The following is a 20,383-nucleotide window of genomic DNA, read 5'->3' as shown; positions in this document are numbered from 1 at the left end:
AGGGAAGAGAAGGGAGGGGAAACATTTACAATAACCACTGGAAAAAACATGGAACACATGCTATTAAATTAATGAATACAAAGACTGGCTGAATAACCATGTGAAAGAGTACCAGAACCTACTCCTAGTTCATCATTAAAAGAAATACAAGAGATGATTCAAAAGAAGTAAAATTTAATAAGCCTGCAATTTTTTATTTAAAAGCCAACCCACAGGAGTAAAACTACTCCTGTTTGCAGATGACATGATCTTACATATGGAAAAAGAATCCACAAAAACACTCTCAGAGCTAATAAATGAGCTCAGTAGAGTTGTAACATGGGCCTGCAATGTAGGAGACACTGGGCTGATTCCTGGCTCGGTAAGTTCCCCTGGAGAAGGGATAGGCTACCCACTCCAGTATTCTTGGGCTTCCCTGATGGCTCAGACAGTAAAATCCACCTGTAATGCGGGAGACCTAGGTTCGATCCCCGGGTTGGGACGATCCCCTGGAGGAGGGCATGGCAACCTATTCCAGTATTGTTGCCTGGAGAATTCCCATGGACAGAGGAGCCTGGCAGGCTATAGTCCATGGGGTCACAAAGAATCGGACGTGACTGAGAAACTAAGCACAGCACAGAGTTGTAAGATATACTGAAAAATCAATACACAAAAGTCAGTCTGTAGGTGATAATTACTAATTTAAAAGAACAGATCATAATAAATACACCTAAAATGATCCAAAGTATTGTATCTGAGGTTAAAAAAAGAATCAGAGATTAAAACATCAATTAAACATCAGTGTCCTCTGGTATCCTCATACTGCTTACAACTATCCATTTCCTTTCAGAAGCTCTGTAGCATCAAATTCAGAATGTGGATTATCTTACAGGCCAATCAAAGAAGTTTTTGTTTGTGTGTGGCCACAACCAAGTGGCATACAGGATCTTAATTCCCCAACAAGATACTGAACCCATTCCCTCTGCAGTAAAAGCACAGTGTCTTAACCACTGGACCACTGGGAAAATCCCCTGATCAGAGAAGCTTTAAAGAAAATCTAAACCACGTATCTCTGATTGTATAGTCTGAAGTTAAAAGTTTTAAAGGGGGATATTAGTTTTTATATAATCCCCCCTAAAATAAGTGAATAAACAACCTAAATCGGAGCAGGAGTAGATCTGAATATGCCAATCCAATAATGTAGTGTGGAAATCAGAGTATTTCCAGTAACAAAAGACTCGGCTTGAAATACATTAAGGAGAAACAAATACATAAGCATGTAAGTGAGATGGCTGAATGGCATTGCTGACTCAATGGACATGAGTTTGAACAAACTCAGGGAGACAGTGAAAGACAGAGAAGTGTGGTGTGCTGCAGCTCATGGGGCTGCAAAGAATCGGACATGACTTAGCAAATGAACAACAACAACATAAGTGGGGGAAGAGTAAAATTTAAAAAAAATTCAAGTCAAATGCCAAAGAAAATAGGAATTTAAAAGATATGAAAAAGACTCAGCTTTTAAATATTTTTTTCTTAAAAATAAAGAATCTTCAGTGTGTGACAAACAGTTTTAGTAAGAAAGTCTCAGGGCTGAAAATAGGTACGAAAGAACTATACGTTCTAAATTATTTGTTAAATGTATTATGTCTCAAGATTTTTTTTCAGAAAACTAAAATACAAGACAAAAAGCAAAAATGTTAAGTGTCCCCAGCAAAATAGACTTCTGGACTCACAGGTGTCCATCTGAAAATGTCATAACCCAACACGAACACGTCAGCCTTCTTCTCAGTCTCAAGTGTTTCTCTAGTGACACACCCACTTCTAAACTTGTAACTTATAAGGAAACATGGATAAATATCTAAGTGGCTTAAGGATTAAGTGTTAACTATCAAGTTCGCCCACCTCAAAAGAGAACTGAACTATAACTTTTGAGACCTTTAAGGCCTACATTTTATTGTGTGTGCTAATTCACTTCAGTCATCTCCAACTCTGTGCGATCCTAGACTGTAGCCCACCAGGCTCCTCTGTTCATGCGGTTCTCCAGGCAAGAATACTGGAGTGGATTGCTACACCCTCCTCCAAGGGATCTTCCCCACCCAGAGACAGAACCTGCGTCTCTTACATCTCCTACATTAGCAGGCGGTTTCTTTACCACTAGCGCTACCTGGGAAGCCCAACAAAGTTATTAAAAAATATTAAAATTAAATCAGTTTTCCTGTGGAAAATGATATTTACTTTACAAAATTCATACTCAAGATCTAGAAACCAAAATCAGTTGTACTGCCTTACATAGTGCATGACCCACTTTAAACCTTAATGACTCTCTGAGACTGTCACGCTCCTTTTTGGGAGACACCAGCTCCTGAGATGGTCATTATGGTCATTTAGTAACTTTTTATAGACACTTGATGGCTGATGAGCCTTGCTTTGTACGTTAGTTTATTAATAAGATTTGATAAGATACAGGCCAAGGAAGAAAACACCAAGAGAAAAAAAAATGGTGCCGAACCAAATACCTCTTCATTCTTTGTTGAAATTCGCTGACGAAAACTCACGGGCTTCCTGTTCTCATCCACCTCATAATCCTCCTCATTCATCCATTCATTGAAAACATCAGTGTCCAAAATCCATTTTGCATGAACCTAAAATCACATCAAAGCATTAAGAGCTACATAAATAATAAACTGCTAGAGTTTTAAAGTACTCAAAATGAAACAAGCTGATTTATTATACTTAAAGCTTCAATTCATATAGTTTAAAAATATAAGACTATTAATGACATATGAGTATCAACTTAACCATGTCTAATTTTTATTCCACGTCTTTGATTGAGCAAATAGTAAAAAAGCATCACAAGTTTTGTGTGCACTGAGGTTTTGATAATCAAGACCCTTAAAGTTTATAATCATGTCCTCTTTTATTTCGTTTTATTAGGATATAACTGAAAAATAAAAGTGAAGGCATTTAAGGTATACACTGTGATTTGACATGTGCACCCTTTGTGACGGATTCCCCGCCCCAGTGAATCCATCCCTGCACATATTTATCTCGTGTGTGTGTTAGTATGAACATATGAGAGCATTTAAGCCTACTCAGCAAATTTCAAGTCTAAAATACACTGCTTTCAACTTTTTTCATATTTGACATTAGCTCCTCAGACCTAATTCATCTTACAGCGAAAACTAGTCTTCCTATTTCTCTTATTTCCCAATCCTTGGAATCCACTTTTCCACTGTTTCTAGGAGTAAATTTTTTTTTGTATTCTACATATAAGTGATACCATATGGTATTCGTATTTCACTATGTGGTTGATTTCACTAATCGCTGCATCTTTATCTTCACAAAAATCAGTGACAAAAACATTCAAAAACAGAAGGCCCAAGAAAATCATTTCCTTATGCATAAAGGATGTATCTATATTTATACATTCAATAACATTCTAAGTAATTACAAAAGATAAATTTTAGATAAATTTCAAATGTTACAGCATTTGAAAACTTAATAGTTTTTCAAAGTACTGAAAAGAATATATATATTTTAAAAGCAGAGAGGAAGATTCACATTGTACATTCTTTGTTATCCATCAGACCTTGGTAGAATTCTCTTAAGAAAGTATGTTAGGACAGTATGAGTCATTCTGCTGAACACCTTACAAACAATATGATCTCATTTAATCCCTCTAAAGCAATGCAGGTTAGCCTCTCCAGTCTTCTAATGAGCAAAAGGGGCAGAGTGTCAGTAAGCTGCCCAATTACCTACCCTACTAGAGAGAAAACTTAGATTTGCACTGAGTTGTGCCTAAGCTCTTAAACTACTATGCTCTATTAATCTTTCTCATAAAAACTCCTTCGCATCAGAATAATATAATAGGTTGTACAATCTTACATAAAACCAGCCCAGTTTCCTTACCTATAAAATGATACTATGGTAAACTGCTATCAAGCCCAGTCCTAAACTTGTGATTTAGTGTATAAGTTCTAAACTTCTATGCAGAGTACGTCATGTGAAATGCTGGGCTGGATGAAGCACAAGCTGGATCAAGGTTGCCAGGAGAAATATCAATAACCTCAGATATGCAGATGACACCACCCTTATGGCAGAAAGTAAAGAGGAACTAAAGAGCCTCTTGATGAAAGTAAAAGAGGAGACTGAAAAAGTTGGCTTAAAACTCAATATTCTACATAAGACACTTCACTTTCTTTTTCCAGTTTTCAATGAGAGAATGGTTTGGATATAACCTCTTCAGTTACATTTAAGGGTGGTTTTTGTTGTTGTTTTTAAAAATCATCTTCCCTGAAGATAATGGAACAATACAAATACAGAGGGAATTGACACGCTTTACTGCAGGGTCAGATAGTGAACATTTTAGGCTTGCAAGCCATATGTTCTCCAGGTCTATTCAACTCTGCTGCTATAGTGTGAAATCAGCCACAGAATATATATAAATGAAGGGGTTTGGTGATCTATTAAAATTTTATATGCAAAAACAGGTGGCTTTAATTTATGTAAGAGGATACAATTTGCCAATCTTTGTCAAAGGGAAACATAGTTTTATCCAATTGACACTCCATATATCAGACTTAGTAGAGGAAAAAATTTCAAAATGTATAATTACTATAGATTATTCTGAGACGATCAGTGAAATCTGAAGAGAATTATACAACTTTACTGATATAAAAGATCTAAATAAATAGGGAGATAAACTGCTTCCACAAATTGAGACACTCAATACTGTAAAGATGTCAGTTCTCTCCAGGTTGTTCTACAGATTAAATGTTAATTCCAATCAAAACTTCAATGAGTTTAATATGGACCTCAACAAACTGATTCTTAACTTTATACAAAAGTGCAAAGACCCAAGAGACTCCTGAAGAAAAAAGTGGGAGTACTACTCAGAACAAATCAACTAATTAAACTTTATAACTGCAAGAAACAAACCACGACTTGTGTAAAAGCTTACTTTTGACAGAAATGGCATGGGTCATTGGGAGAGAAATCCAGGTTCAATATTTTCCCACCCTGAATGGAGAGGTGATCTAACACCACATCAAGAAAAAATCTTTCCTACATCGTAACATGTTAAAAAATTAATTCCAAGAAGATTAAAGATCTATATACAAAATGCAAAACTAAAGAATAATTTTTCAAGATGATATAGGAAAATATTAAGATGACCTCAGTAGTGAAAAACAAAAAGCTAAGCTTACTAGGAAAATCTATTTTTAATACAAGTAACTGATGATATAACCATGCATGTTCTTATGCAGAATATCTAAATAATATCCACAAAGAAAAAGACGATGCAATGGAAAAAAGCAAGAGGTAGAAACAAGCACTTCATAGAAGAAACACCAGAAGTGAAAGAAAAGGTGACATGAAAAGGTGACAAAGCTAACAGGCAGATGCAGAAAACAAACACATGGTTACCAAGGGAGAAAGGGGGGAGATTGACATAAACACACTACTCTACATAAAACAGATAATAAGAACCTATTGTGTAACACAGGGAACTCTGCTCAATACTCTGTAACGATCTATATGTGACTAGAATCTAAGACTGGATATATGTATAACTGATATATACTCTGCTATACAGAAGAACACAACCCTGAAAATCAACTATGCTCCAATACAAATTTATTTTTAAAAAATGACCAGGTCAAGCGGCAACAATGAAATACGAACAGTAGACTAAAATACCTAAAGACCCATTCCATATACATCTTTACTTCAAATGATTTGGAAAAAATATTTATATGCAAGTATCAAATAGTAACTCAAAAAGGGAGTAAAATGTTAACAGGCAAATGTGGATAATGGGTATACAGGTATGCCAAGTACTATTCTTTTTCTTGCAACTTTTCTGTAAGTTTGAAATCATTTCCAAATTAAAAGTTTATTTAAAACAAAAAGTAATTTTTGCTAACTCCATGTGGAATCTAAAGCTCAAAGGCTATCTCTCTGAAGGTCACACAATTGGAAATAGGCTGAACCAGGTCTAAAATATAACACTTAGATCCAATTCAAGTGTTGCTTATCCTATGTAAAAGTTAATAAAAATCACATATAATCACTCATGGAAAAGAGCTACCTGTAAAAATACTAGGATAGGGACATTACAAAAAGAGTTTGGAACATCTTTTGTCCCAGAAAAGTACGAGGTACGCAAAAATGAATCAAACAATGCCAAAAGATCACAGGAGGCAGCTTAAAGGAGTTTCCACTGGCCAAATTCAGATAATTCATCAAAATGAAGTAGTACTGTCAGTGTTCTGTGAGTGCATGCAGAGCACAGACACACATCAAGGGAGAATGGAAGAGTTGTCCCCACTGTGAAATGCCACTGCAAACAGACAGCATCAGTCACAGAAATTATTCATGGATGAGCAAACCTTCAGACAGAAATTCAATTTAAAAAAAGGGTATTTCTGCACTCTCAAAGTTTTTCCCTATAAAATATCTTAAATGCTGATGAGAAAAATGGTAATGTTACAGTGAGAAAACCAGGCAGATAGTATCTTAACAAATGATCCAACCATCAGCCATAATGGGGAAAATGGACAATACGAGGTGTCTGGTATGATGCACTGAGAAGGCTACAGTATTAGGTATGGAATTCTGCAGCCCAAAGTGCACAGCTTGAATGTAATAATGAGGAAACATACAAACTAAAATTCAAGGACCTTCTACAACTATAACAACAACCTATGTATTTCAAAAATGACAATGTCACAGAAGAAAAAAAAAAAAGAGCTGCAAGTTTCAGATTAAAATAGAATAGAGATGTAACAACTAAATGTAATGTGTGATCCTGAATTGGATCCTGGATCAGGGTAAAAACTTAAATATACAATAAAGCTTACTGTATCAACGGGACAATTCGTGAAAATGGAATATGGGTCCTGTATCAGGTAATAAATTATTTCAATAATTAATAAGAGGGGAATCTGGAAGAAGAATATAAAACAGTGCTTTGCTTTGTACTATTCTTGCAACTTTCAAAATTATTTCCACACTAAAAGCTGAAAACATTATAATAGAAATGAACAGTAAGATGAGTCTATATAAAAGTCAAGCAAGCACTGCTCCTAGCCTTCCTAAATGACATCAACAATGTTCAACTCCACTTCTAACACTCCTTTCTCAATATCTCAAACCACAATCTAACTTGGCTTTGAGGTGTCCTCAAACATCACTGCAGACATCTGATCTAAGACCTGGATAATGAGGTCTTCAAGACCATAGGTATCTCTTAATAGGATGATAAGAAAGAAAAGTCATCACTCTGTATATATTTCTTTAAAACACTGTTGTTAAGAATAGCTAAGAAGAGTTATTAACTTATGAAACAGTAAATTTTGTTTTTACTTTTTAAAAAATTCTGTTTTAAAAAGGATCTCTCACCTTCCATGGTTTTTCTGGAATCGGTGGATCTTCAATTTCTGCATCAACATCATTACTATGGACCCAAGTATCATAGCTATAAAAAAAAAAATGGAAAAAGAAATTAGAACCCAAATTCATTCACTTTGATCTAGAGGTAAAAACACATTTTAGAAATACTGTTAGGATCCAGTAATAGCAAATTATCACATTCTTTTGTCTCTAACACTCTAACAAGAAAACTCTCCTGCAGAGGTCTACAGTAATCTTCACGTCGTGAAACCCAAAGGTTAAGCCTCTGTGCACAGAACTTTAACATGTTAACCACTCCTCAAAGGATGTCCCTTACTTGTCCTCTAAGACAGAGCTATTATCTGGCATTCCTTCTGGACACTAGCCTCTCCTCTGTCTCTATGGCTAGTTTCTCCTCTCCTCCCAAATCTCTTTAACACTGAAGCCCCAAGTTTCACTTTTTGGAACAATCCTCTTACCTATTCAATCCCTTGATGATCATCTCATGCAGTTCCACGGCTTCAAACATACACTGATGACTTGAAATCTTGTATCTGCCTATCTTCCCTCTTCTCTGAACTCTGGACTCATAAATTCAATTGCCAATTCCACATCTCTCATTATATGTCAAATAAAGCTTCCAAACTTAATACACTCAGAAGTCAACATATAATGCCATCCCAACCCCAACAACATGACCTAGCAAAAAATCCCAATTCCACTTTTCTTGTTGTTATGGCCAAAATCCTTGGACGATATCCTTGACTTCACTCTCAATTGCATCCTATAATCAAATTATCAACAACTTCTACCACTTCCACCTTCAAATTATGTCTGGAATCTATCTAACTTCTGACACTTCCACTCTGGGGCAAAGCCCCTGGGATTCTATTTTTCACAGAACAACCAGAGCAGTTTCTTTTAAAAGCTGTCAGTCCACACCACTCACTGTTTAAAACCTTCCAACTCACACTGAACTCAAGAGTTAAAAGTCAAAATCCTTACACTGGTTTGCCAAGGCTTCATGATCTGGTCCTATGACCTCATCTCCTAGTACTCCCTCTCACTCATGTTATACTCAACCACATGGGCTTTAGTAATGTGCTTTACATACACCAAGCGGGGGTCCCTTCACACCCTTTATATATGCTCCTCACTACCCAGATATACACCTAGCTCACTCCCTCCTATCTTCACATGTCTCTGCTCAATGGTTCTCTTATCAGTGAAATCCAACACACTGATATAAATTACTCCCCTCCCCCGCTACAACCTTGAAATAAGTATAAAATTACCTACCAAGTTACCTACTTTATCAATGCTCCTATATTGGCCAATAAATCATTATAGAACTAAGTCATAACTAAATGAAATATAAATACGGTAACAAGCACTGGCTGGCTTTAGCCACTTCTTAAAAGTTAGTTCAAAAGCATCTGGAACAAGTACAGCTCAACATACCTATAAACAGCACTGTGGTAAGTTTTCTAGGAACATTTAAACATGAACTGGCAGGAAAAAAGTTCCTCTGCCAAATAACTAACTATAACAGGTAAAGATTATGATGGTGATTAAAACTTATATTCTTTAAGTCTTAGTGAGAAAATGCTGCCCAAGAAGTGAGGACACAAACTAAGTTTCTAAAGATAATGAACTAACAAGGTCCCTTGAGAAGATAAGACATGAGCTAGCCATTACAATTTATTTGATTTATAAACAAAAGCCTAGCAAAAAGGCTAACATGTCTTATAAAGTGTTAACTATAAAATTCGTTTCAATCCTGTGCTTTATGGAGCTTGGCATAGATTTGAGTTTCCACCTAAGTGTTTCAAACTCCAATAGTTCCTGTGACAGTTCTTATAATGCTGAAAAGTTTAATAGTGCCGTGAATACCTAAAGCCTTGAGATAAGAAATGTTCTCTAGAAAGAATTTACCTAAATATTATTATTTTTTAAAAAATGTTAGTTCATGTAAAGTGGTCAATTATAGTTCAGAAAAGGTTGACAAGCAAGCTAACTTGATCTTGGTTCTAATTAACTCAACTTGTATAAAAACTGTTCTTTAAATTTTGAAGATACCAAAAAATGTATTTCTTTCTCAAAAAAATATATTTAACAAGTAAAATAAAGTTACTCAAACAGATTAACTTAAACACACCACATAACCAAGACATTATATGTCTCCTGATGAAGAACACACACCTATGCAAGTTTTGTTCCTTTCCTAAACTGAAATAGATTCTGATCAACTCTAGACCCAGAGAATGGAGAAACGTTCAAACACATCACAGTGACGCCATAAAAAATCCCAGTGTGGTAAAATCTGCACGACAAATAACCCAATTTCTTGAGTAATACACTGTAAGGAGGGGTGAAGACACAGGGAGAACCCACAGGGAGAACTGAAAAATACTTAGGAAATAAAACGACATAAGATGTGTTTAAATTCTAATTCTAACAAACATCAATCTTATCAATTAATCAAATGTATCATGTGTCAATGATTTGATATCTGACATTAAGGAATTCCCTGAAATTTTTTAGGTTTGAAACTGGCTTTATGCTTATTTCTTAAAAAATAAAAAACTCATCTTTCAGAAATGCATACTGAAATATTTATAACTGAAATACTGAAATGATGTCTTGGATTTGCTAACAAAAATGTGGTAGCAAAGGCTAAAAATGGATGTGGATACAGATGAAAGAAGACTGGTCTAACATGAAAAACCCACAACGGAGAGTCTGTTCATTTGACAAAAGTGAAATGAACACGTGAACAGCTCTACCACAGGTTTAAGATAAAGGACATGAAAGGTTATCCTTTTCCTACATTCCCTCTGTGCAGCCATAACATTAATAATAACAGCCATTATTTTCAATGACATTAGTTCTTGTTTATAACATTAATTCACATTTAGATACTGAAACACAGTATGAGTTATGGTACATGCTTCATTTTATACATAATTTCATCCTTAATAAAGAATCCATAAACTGAAAAATAAAATGACCTATTTTTTAATAAAATGGCCTATTTTTTAAAAATAAATAAAACTAACAAGTCATTAAAACATCCAGAAGAAATATTCATTTCCTAAAGGAAACAAATCCAAATTAGCAGTTGGTATTAGACTGATTACTTAAAGACTGTCTTGACAAACACAGCAAACTTATCAGTTTAAGATAAATAAAGCCTGTGAACTCCACTGAACTCAGTAACTTAATAAATATGAAAGTCAGTAAGAGAATACTCAAAAGAACTGAGTTCACTGACTAAAACAAATCAACAAAATTGTTACTACTCAGAAAGCAAAACTATATATAAATAACTGATGAAACTGTTTATATACCAGGTCTAAGGACATTTCAACATTACCTGTCAGGGTAAAACCCCCAGTGTACTAACACCTGCTTGTCTTTTCTCATCACAGGTCTCAACCACTCTTCTGAAAGGGAAAAAGAGAAAAAACTTTAGTCAATCTGACAGAAGAGATGAATCAACTATTTCTTGGACTTAATTTCTACCTAGAGTTTTTGGTTTGCTAGAAGCTCCTCCAAAAATTCCTTATTAAGGGGAGGTTTTTCACTGGTTATTCAGACTTACTAGATTCTAGGTCTATTATCCATCACTCTTGATAAAACCAACTGTCTACTTCAGTAAAATACTCCCCCCTCCCACCCACCTGCCTATTTGTCGCCAGATCCACCCAAATCAAGACCACTATGTTCTTTACAGCTTCCTTTCCCACACAGAACCGCTCCTTCATTTTTCTGGTAAGCTTTGCAATTATGACACATCTTTCAATGTGTAAGCCATGCTTCAGCTCCTTGATGAAAGTTTTACCAATTGCTCTTTTCCCTCCAGATTCACTTTCTCTGGTATCCTACAGCACTTCATAGTGCTATATCAGAAGTTTTAGCAATAATACTTGATTATATGTGAATGACTTCCTGTTATTTTAGCCCACTCAACAAGAGTGTAAACAATATGACATAGTGTAGATACTTTCAAGTTTCCTGAACAAAAAGAGATGCACATGTATATAATCAGATGATTCTTGTTGATTTAATCATAGCTGAATCATATCTGCATTTCAGTACTTGTTATGATTCCTTTGGTAGCTTAGAAAATTCTGGTAGCTTAAAAAACCCATTTCCAGTACTAAAAAGGAACTAATGAGGTGATAACCCCTTGAATCTTGCAAAAAAGCAGAACAGAAAAACCAAGTGAAATCAGCTAAGTAAAACTGGCTTCTCATTGCCAACATCAACAGGGAATAGCCCCAGCTTCACTGACTAATGCCATGAAGTCCACAAACCTATAGGACAGGTTTCTGTCTCAACGAACTCAGTGTTGATGGGAAACCAGCATACTCTGAAAGCCTGGGCACCCACAAATCAAGAGTTCACTCAATGGCTTGTTGCAGCAACAGCAAACTTGTGGTACGGCAGTCAGACACTAGAGAGAGCAAGAGATTATAATTTCCTGAAAGAGAAACTAGCAAAGCTCTCTGAGAAATCATATATTCAAGCCCAGAAACTGTCTGATGGATGCCAGGTCTCAAGCTGGGCTTATCTGTGCAAGTCTTTGCCTGTATCAAGCCAGGCCATAAAGACTGAGAGATGCAGCTCTTTATCCAAATGCACAAAACACAGCAGGCAAAAAAAAAAAAATACAGGAAGTGAAAGGGAAAAAGGGCCAATCAAAGGAATAAAATGAATCAATCGTAAAGAAACAAACATCTATGGATTACCTGACAAATTCAAAATTATCATTTTAAAGAAGCTCAAAGTACTACAAGAGAACACACTTAAAACAACTAAACAAAACTAGGAAAACAATGTATGAACAAAATAAGAATTATCAACAAAGAGATTCAAACCATAAAAAAAGAACCAAACAAATTCTGGAGTTTAAGATTACAAGAACGAAACTGAAAAATTCTCTAGAGGGGTTCAACATCAGACTTGGCCAATCAGAAGAAAGAAAGCAAACTCAAAAACTGGTGGTTTGAGGATACATGTATATGTATAATGGAATCCCTTTGCTGTACACTTGAAACTAATACAATATTGCTAATCAACTATACTCCAATATAAAATTCCAAAAGTTTTTAAAAACTAGTCATTTAAAATTATCAAGTCAGAGAACAAAAAAAATTAAGAACAGATAAGAAAACCTAAGGGGCTTTTCTGTCTATCTAAATAATTTATTTTGAACAAGATATAGTCTGTTTTCCTCTTCTAAATAGTATCTAAATTTTTTAAAATTCTCTTTTCTTCTCTGAGGAAGTACACATTCTTTCTGCTAAAAGCAGTAATTCAACCCATGTTCTTAAACCAATCCCTTTATCCCTACCAGGTCTTAACTCAACTATGTGCTCTGCCCAGAAATATACTGTAAAGCCACCAATGAAAAACACAACCCAAACCATCTCCAGTTTCTTTTCCCTGTCATACATTCTGGGGCAATGGTGATCTTCCACCAACTCTACAACTTGCTCTCATTTACAAGTTACTGAAATTCCATTCTCAAAGGTTATCAATTATTTCCTGATTGACCAAATGCCTTATATCAGGCTTTACTTTCTGTAGAAAAATTCCACTGCCCACCGCTTGTATTTGGAAATGTTTTCCTTATCTTCCCTTGACTGTTAAAGATATGGACCATCCTGGTTTGCCATTTGACTTATCTCCTGTGCTCTCCTGATATGTGGATTTATCCCAGACAGTGGTTACACATCCCCTCATCCAGCAATTTGAGACCTTCCCAATGGTTCCTGTTCTCTAACCAGTTTCCTTTTATCAGGTATCCCAGGAATCGGCTCCCAGGAAAATTCTCCATCTTTCTTCACCAAACCATCAAAATTTGTTTACCCTCTGCTTCACTCACCAAATAAAAACAAAACTCTTTAAATCAGACTCATGTTCTCTGACCTACTCACTCTTATTCCCACTATCCTGATACACAAAGTTCGCCACTTGATTTTCCTCAAATTTCATAATTTACTACCTTTATGGTTTTATTTTGTGCCCCCTTTAGCATACCATATTCAAAATATTACTAATATCTTAAATATCACCTTTTATTTTAAACTTAACTAATCTATATAAAAGGCATACTGCATTTGAAAGAGTTTTACAACATGGTTGTAATGTGCTGAGGCTGGTACTGTTATCATCCGCAGTTACCTAAAACGGTATATGTAATAAGCCCAACACAGAGCTTTGCTGAGAGTCAACATTTACTTGTCAGCTTCTCTAAGGTAAATCCTATATGTGAAGAAGCATATCTTACATTAAAAAATAGCTTCCAATATATTAAAATCAAAATGCTATCTCCTAACAATTACCATAACTACTGACAGCAACATACCAAACAACCATCAGTATGTAGTAATCCAGGTTGTGTTAAACAAAGGAGAAAAACAAAACCAGCATGAATAAGAAATCTAGATATAACAATTACAGTTCAAGTCTTTTGTAAAAGGTAATTTTTTTCAAAAAGTTCATAACCTAAAAGTTCCATACCAGCCTTATTGGAGGAGAGTTAGCCAACAACAGAATGCTATATACACAGCTAATTCACCACCTCCATCTAGTGGAAACCAACTGCTATTACCTAAAAGGATAAAAATCTGAGAAACCACCAATTAAACAGGGAAGGCAGAGTGAGGTTTCACATTTTATAAAAGTATCATAATCACAGAGCTAAAATTGTGACTGTTACAAATCAAATCAAGATTTCTGCATCAAAACGGATAATGAAAAGACCTGAATGTCATAGCTAAACTATAAAACTCTTAGAAGAAAGACAAGTGTAAAACTTCATGACTCTGGATTTAGGAAATGGTTTCCTACATTTGACACCAAAAGCACGAGCAAGCAACCAACCAATCTAACCTCTTACAACTATAGTTATCTGTTGGAGCTGTAGTGATGTCCCCCTTCCATTCTTGACATTATTCTTTCTCTTTCTGTTGCTGATGTCACACGATTTTGTCTTATTAGTTTTTTCTAAGAACCGTTTCTGACACCGTTCATCATCTTGCTATTATTACTTTCTAGTTCATTAAGTTTTGCCCTTGTCTTTATTATTATTTCCTTCTTCCTGTAGGTTCAACTTGCTGTTGTTTCTCTAAATTCTTCAGATAAATTTCTTGTGAACCACTGAATTTTCAGTCTTTCTTTTTTCCTAATACGTGCATTTAAAGATAAAGTTTTCCCTCTGAGCATAGCTTCGGCTGCATCCTACAAAATTTAATGTTCTCACACTTTATTATTCACTTCATAATTATTCAGCTCCAAAGTTTTCCCATTTCCATTATAGTTTCTTCTTTGACCCATGGATTATATGGTAATATGTTTCTTAACTTTCAAGCATACAAGGATTATCTGGTAATCTTTTTGTTATTGACTTCTAGCATACCTGCACTGGTCAGGAAAAAACGCTCAACATGGGGTAATTAGTCATTCAAATCTGATATAATTTGGCTTTTCATATAAGATGTCCTAAAGGGATATGATGTGCTTTACCAGAGACTTGATCCCTATAAGAGATCTCTCAATCTAAATTAGTTAACCTGGTTGACTAACTCACAGCTTGTTTCCCAACTTTCCAACCTTTAAAAGAATGGTTAGCACAAATCTTTGTAAAAGGTACAAAATCATTTTTCATAAGTCTAATGAACTCTGGCCAATGACAAAATTAACTTTCATGACAGCCGAGTTAAAGATCAAAATCTGAATCACTATAAATTCACCAAACTAAAATATTGCTGAGGGGCCCTATTTAGACAGTAAGCCAATCTTCCCAAGAGATATTCCTTTATCTTGCAATTTCTCTTAATTTTCAGAACACAAGAGGTACAGCAAACATTAACAAAGTTAATATATAAGGCTGGCCTAGACTTAACAACCAGATAATGATTACCAACAAAGAAATAAGTCTAATGATTAGAAAAATGGGTATCACAGAGTTAGCTTGCTAATCATAACTCAGCAAAAATTAAAAACCCCTACAAACTTATCAATGAAATTTAATACTTAAAAGTATCTTATCTTTATTTTCTTTTATTTTTTTAAATATTTATTTATTAATTTATATCACTGCATCCAGTCTTATTCAAGGCAGGCATGACTTGGTAGTTGCCAGTAGCATGTGGGATCTTAGTTCCCCAGCCAGGGACTGAACCTGCATAGCCCCCATTGCATGGCAGGTTCTTAACCACTGGACCACCAGGAAGTCCCCAGAAGTCTCTTATCTTTAAAAAGCTGGTCATATTGTTTAAACCACTTGACATAATTTAAAAATCTAGTGAAGTATCAGTTTATTAGTTCATAACCAAAAACTAACTTACCATCCTCTTGGGAGGAAGGATATGGATAAACGTGGTGGGAAGCTTTTGACTTCTCATCAGTAAATGTTCCCTGGAAAGCAAATGAACAAGTAATGTAAAAATAAAACATACGACAAACAAATTATGAGATGCCAGATGCAAACTGCCTGGGAATTACAGGGGCATTATTCTACACCTTAAATTTTAACAGCACTATTTTAAGACTATAACATTTTTATTATTTTTATTCAAGGCAAGGGATAATGATTAACAAGAAGAAACAAAAACAAATTATCTATATACAGTTTATATTTTGTATAGGAAAATAATGCTCATGTATTAGCTAACTCTTGGCTTATTCTCTTCAGAACTCTCTCTCTCTGGGTAACTTTATCAGTAATTTGAATACCTTCAACTAATTTTGCAAGCTATTCCAAAGTCATCACAAATTATCAATGTTACCTGAAGTGAATCAATCCAAGTTTAAGGCCACGAGTCATAAGCTAGGGCCACATACATACAAGATGGACATTTGACTTCACTCCAGTATATATGTATGCTACTGCTGTCTTAAGTCAATGACAGAATACTGAAGTCAAGTTCTGGCTAAGCCACAGCTAGAATACTATATACAGTCTAGAACATGACGTGGAAGTCATCTATTTTTATTTTATTATTATTATTTGGGGGGGGGGAACATACGGGATGCAGGATCTTAGTTCCCCAACCAGGGATAGAACCCATGCTCCCTGTATTGGGATTACAGAATCTTAACCACTGGACCACCAGGGAAGTCCCATGACTTGAAGTCAGTTACACACAAAAAATGCTCATTCTTGGGACTTCCCTGGTGGTCCAGTGGCTAAGACTCTGTGCTCCCAGTGCAGGGGGCCTGGTCAGGGAGCTAGATCCCATACACTTCGACTAAAGATCCCACATGGTGGAGAAAAGGGAACCCTCTTACACTGTTGGTGGGAATGCAAACTAGTACAGCCACTATGGAAAACAGTGTGGAGATTCCTTAAAAAACTGGAAATAGAACTGCCTTATGATCCAGCAATCCCACTGCTGGGCATACACACTGAGGAAACCAGAAGGGAAAGAGACACATGTACCCCAATGTTCATCGCAGCACTGTTTATAATAGCCAGGACATGGAAGCAACCTAGATGTCCATCAGCAGATGAATGGATAAGAAAGCTGTGGTACATATACACAATGGAGTATTACTCAGCCATTAAAAAGAATACATTTGAATCAGTTCTAATGAGGTGGATGAAACTGGAGCCTATTATACAGAGTGAAGTAAGCCAGAAGGAAAAACACCAATACAGTATACTAACGCATATATATGGAATTTAGAAAGATGGTAACGATAACCCTGTATACGAGACAGCAAAAGAGACACTGATATACAGAACAGGCTTATGGACTCTGTGGGAGAGGGAGAGGGTGGGAAGATTTGGGAGAATGGCATTGAAACATGTGAAATGTCATGTATGAAACGAGATGCCAGTCCAGGTTCAATGCACGATGCTGGATGCTTGGGGCTGGTGCACTGGGACGACCCAGAGGGATGGTATGGGGAGGGAGGAGGGAGGAGGGTTCAGGATGGGGAACACATGAGAAATAAAGGAATAAAAATTTAAAAACATAAAAAAAAAAAAAAGAGGTACAAACTACTACATATAAAATAAACAAGCTACAAGGACATACAGTAAAAAATAAAAAATAAAAAAAAATAAAGATCCCACATGCTGCAACCAAGATCCAACTTGGCCAAATAAATAAATGCTTTTTAAAAAATGCTCATTATAGAAACCATAAAAATAACAAGAAGTTTTAAAATCAGGTATAAGTAGCACATTAACATATTATCTAATTTTGTCTTTGACAATGAGTATTTACTAAATATTACAATCAGAAAACACTATAATGCAATTTTCAATGGAAAGAAAACTTTATAAACTTCTCAGATTTAGGGCTATCTAAAAACGACTCTTGTGCTTGTGCATGCACAGTTGTGCCCAACTCTTTGCAACCCCGCGGACTGTAGGCCACTGGGCTCCTCTCTCTATGGAACTTTCTGGACAAGAATACTGGAGTGGGTTGCCATTTCCTACCCCAGGGGATCTTCCTGGCCCACGGATCAAACCTGCGTCTCCTGCACTGGCAGGCAGATTCTTTACCACTGACCCATGTAAAGATGAAATAGCTACCAAAGAAGGCAAAGAATTCACAATCACCAGAAGTATTAGAGCACACTTCTAACAGCCAGAGGAAAGGTTAAAAAGGGAATGTCAACATCTAATGTGTGAGGCAGCAGTCAGAAGAGCACACTATTGAGGACTCTGGCCTCCAGAGTCCATCAGAGAGGCCTGGGTTTGTACCCTAGCTCTACCATGTACTACTTAACATGACATGGGACAAGTCATGTGCTTGTCATGTTTTTGTGCTTCAGTGTCTTCTGTGAAATAAAGTGGTAACAATAAAATGTGTTTTACAATAATTTTGTTAGGACTAGGTTAATAGACACAATGAGCTAACAACAGTGAGAGGCACACTGTACGTGATCAATCAATAGAGTTATTAGTGCATTTTGAATGCTTGAGCAAAGGCCTGATCATCTGATCTTATTATTACTTTCATAGAATGTTAGGGAAGGGATCTTGAAACCAGGAAGCTCTTTTTATCTTTCTGGAGGTTATCCTTAGAAAACAATCACTGAGTCAGATTTCCTAAGAACTATGACACCTAAATGTTCAGTATTAAATTGCAGGAAAATATATAAACTTTTCCCAGGATGATTTCAGAGCAATAAGAGTATATAATTTTAGCTTGAAAGCAGAAACCCACTGGTTAACTTGTTCCATTTATGCCCTCTAACATTCCACCTGTAATTAAGCTACATTTGACGGTCACTCCAATAAAGAATCTAAAAGAAAAAAGGTTAAGTGACTTGTTCAAAGTCATAATAATAGTTAAAAACAAAAACAATTCCACTTCAGACTGCTTGATTTAAAGCCACAATCCTATCACTCTTCTCTTTTGTACAGATGTTATAGGTAAGAAAAAGACTATACTAAATTTCCAATTTTTAGAAGTACAATATCAGAGGGGTTTCCCTGGCGGTCCACTGGTTAAGAGACTGTGCTTCCACTGCAGGGGGCACAGGTTTGACAACTTGGTTGGGGAACTAAGATCCTGCATGCTGCACAGTGCAGCCAAAAAATTAAAAAAGAAAATATAGGTGGTCATTTTCAGCTCTGTGGTGATCTAAATGGTAAGGAAATCTAAAAAACAGGGGATACATGTATATGTGGGCTTCCCTAGTGGCTCAGCAGTAAAGAATCCACCTGCCAACGCAGTAGACACAGGTTCAATCTCTGGGTTGGGAAGATCCCCTGGAGGAGGAAATGACAAACCCACTCTAGTATTCTTGCCTGGGATATTCCATGGACAGGGGAGTGTAGTGGGTTACAGTCCATGGAGTCACAGAGTCAGACACAACTTAGCAAGTAAACAACAATATCATGTATATGTAAATCTGATTCACTCTGCTATATAGCAGAAACTAACACAACATTTCAAGCTGGTTTTAGAAAAGGCAGAGGAACCAGAGATCAAATTGCCAACATCCGCTGGATCATGGAAAAAGCATGAGAGTTCCAGAAAAACATCTATTTCTGCTTTATTGACTATGCCAAAGCCTTTGACTGTGTGGATCACAATAAACTGTGGGAAATTCTGAAAGAGATGGGAATACCAGACCACCTGACCTGCCTCTTGAGAAATCTGTATGCAGGTCAGGAAGCAACAGTTAGAACTGGACATGGAACAACAGACTGGTTCCAGATAGGAAAAGGAGTACGTCAAGGCTGTATATTGTCACCCTGCTTATTTAACTTACATGCAGAGTACATCATGAGAAACGCTGGACTGGAAGAAACACAAGCTGGAATCAAGATTGCCGGGAGAAATATCAATAACCTCAGATATGCAGATGACACCACCCTTATGGCAGAAAGTGAAGAGGAACTAAAAAGCCTCTTGATGAAAGTGAAAGAGGAGAGTGAAAAAGTTGGCTTAAAGCTCGACATTCAGAAAACTTATGAAGATCATGGCAGCCGGTCCCATCACTTCATGGGAAATAGATGGGCAAACAATGGAAAGTGTCACAGTTTACTTTTGGGGTCTCAAAAATCACTGCAAATGGTGACTGCAGCCATGAAATTAAAAGATGCTTACTCCTTGAAGGAAAGTTATGACCAACCTAGATAGCATATTCAAAAGCAGAGACATTACTTTGCCAACAAAGGTCCAGCTAGTCAAGGCTATGGTTTTTCTGGTGGTCATGTATGGATGTGAGAGTTGGACTGTGAAGAAGGCTGAGCGCCGAAGAACTGATGCTTTTGAACTGTGCCTTGGACTGCAAGGACATCCAACCAGTCCATTCTGAAGGAGATCAGCCCTGGGATTTCTTTGGAAGGAATGATGCTAAAGCTGAAACTCCAGTACTTTGGCCACCTCATGTGAAGAGTTGACTCATTGGAAAAGACTCTGATGCTGGGAGGGATTGGGGGGCAGGAGGAGAAGGGGACGACAGAGGATGAGATGGCTGGATGGCATCACTGACTCAATGGACGTGAGTCTGAATGAACTCCAGGAGT

At 36.4% G+C, this 20,383-nt stretch overlaps 1 protein-coding gene across 1 annotated transcript in view; it reads right to left on the bottom strand.

Annotated features, from left to right (window-relative positions):
• SMARCC1 (SWI/SNF related, matrix associated, actin dependent regulator of chromatin, subfamily c, member 1) overlaps positions 1-20,383 on the bottom strand; it is a 125,030-nt gene that overhangs the window by 80,028 nt on the left and 24,619 nt on the right. The window contains exons 7-10 of the mRNA XM_010862496.1: positions 15,735-15,804; positions 10,751-10,820; positions 7,384-7,459; positions 2,496-2,621 (exon numbers count right to left, since the gene is read on the bottom strand). Coding sequence (XP_010860798.1) covers positions 2,496-2,621; positions 7,384-7,459; positions 10,751-10,820; positions 15,735-15,804 — 342 coding nt within the window. The remainder of the gene's footprint in view (positions 1-2,495; positions 2,622-7,383; positions 7,460-10,750; positions 10,821-15,734; positions 15,805-20,383) is intronic.

This window comes from Bison bison, unplaced genomic scaffold, assembly GCF_000754665.1.
Source record: "Bison bison bison isolate TAMUID 2011002044 unplaced genomic scaffold, Bison_UMD1.0 scf7180017864482, whole genome shotgun sequence".
Classification (NCBI taxonomy): Eukaryota; Metazoa; Chordata; class Mammalia; order Artiodactyla; family Bovidae; genus Bison; species Bison bison.
This window is presented reverse-complemented; position numbering and strand designations above follow the sequence as displayed.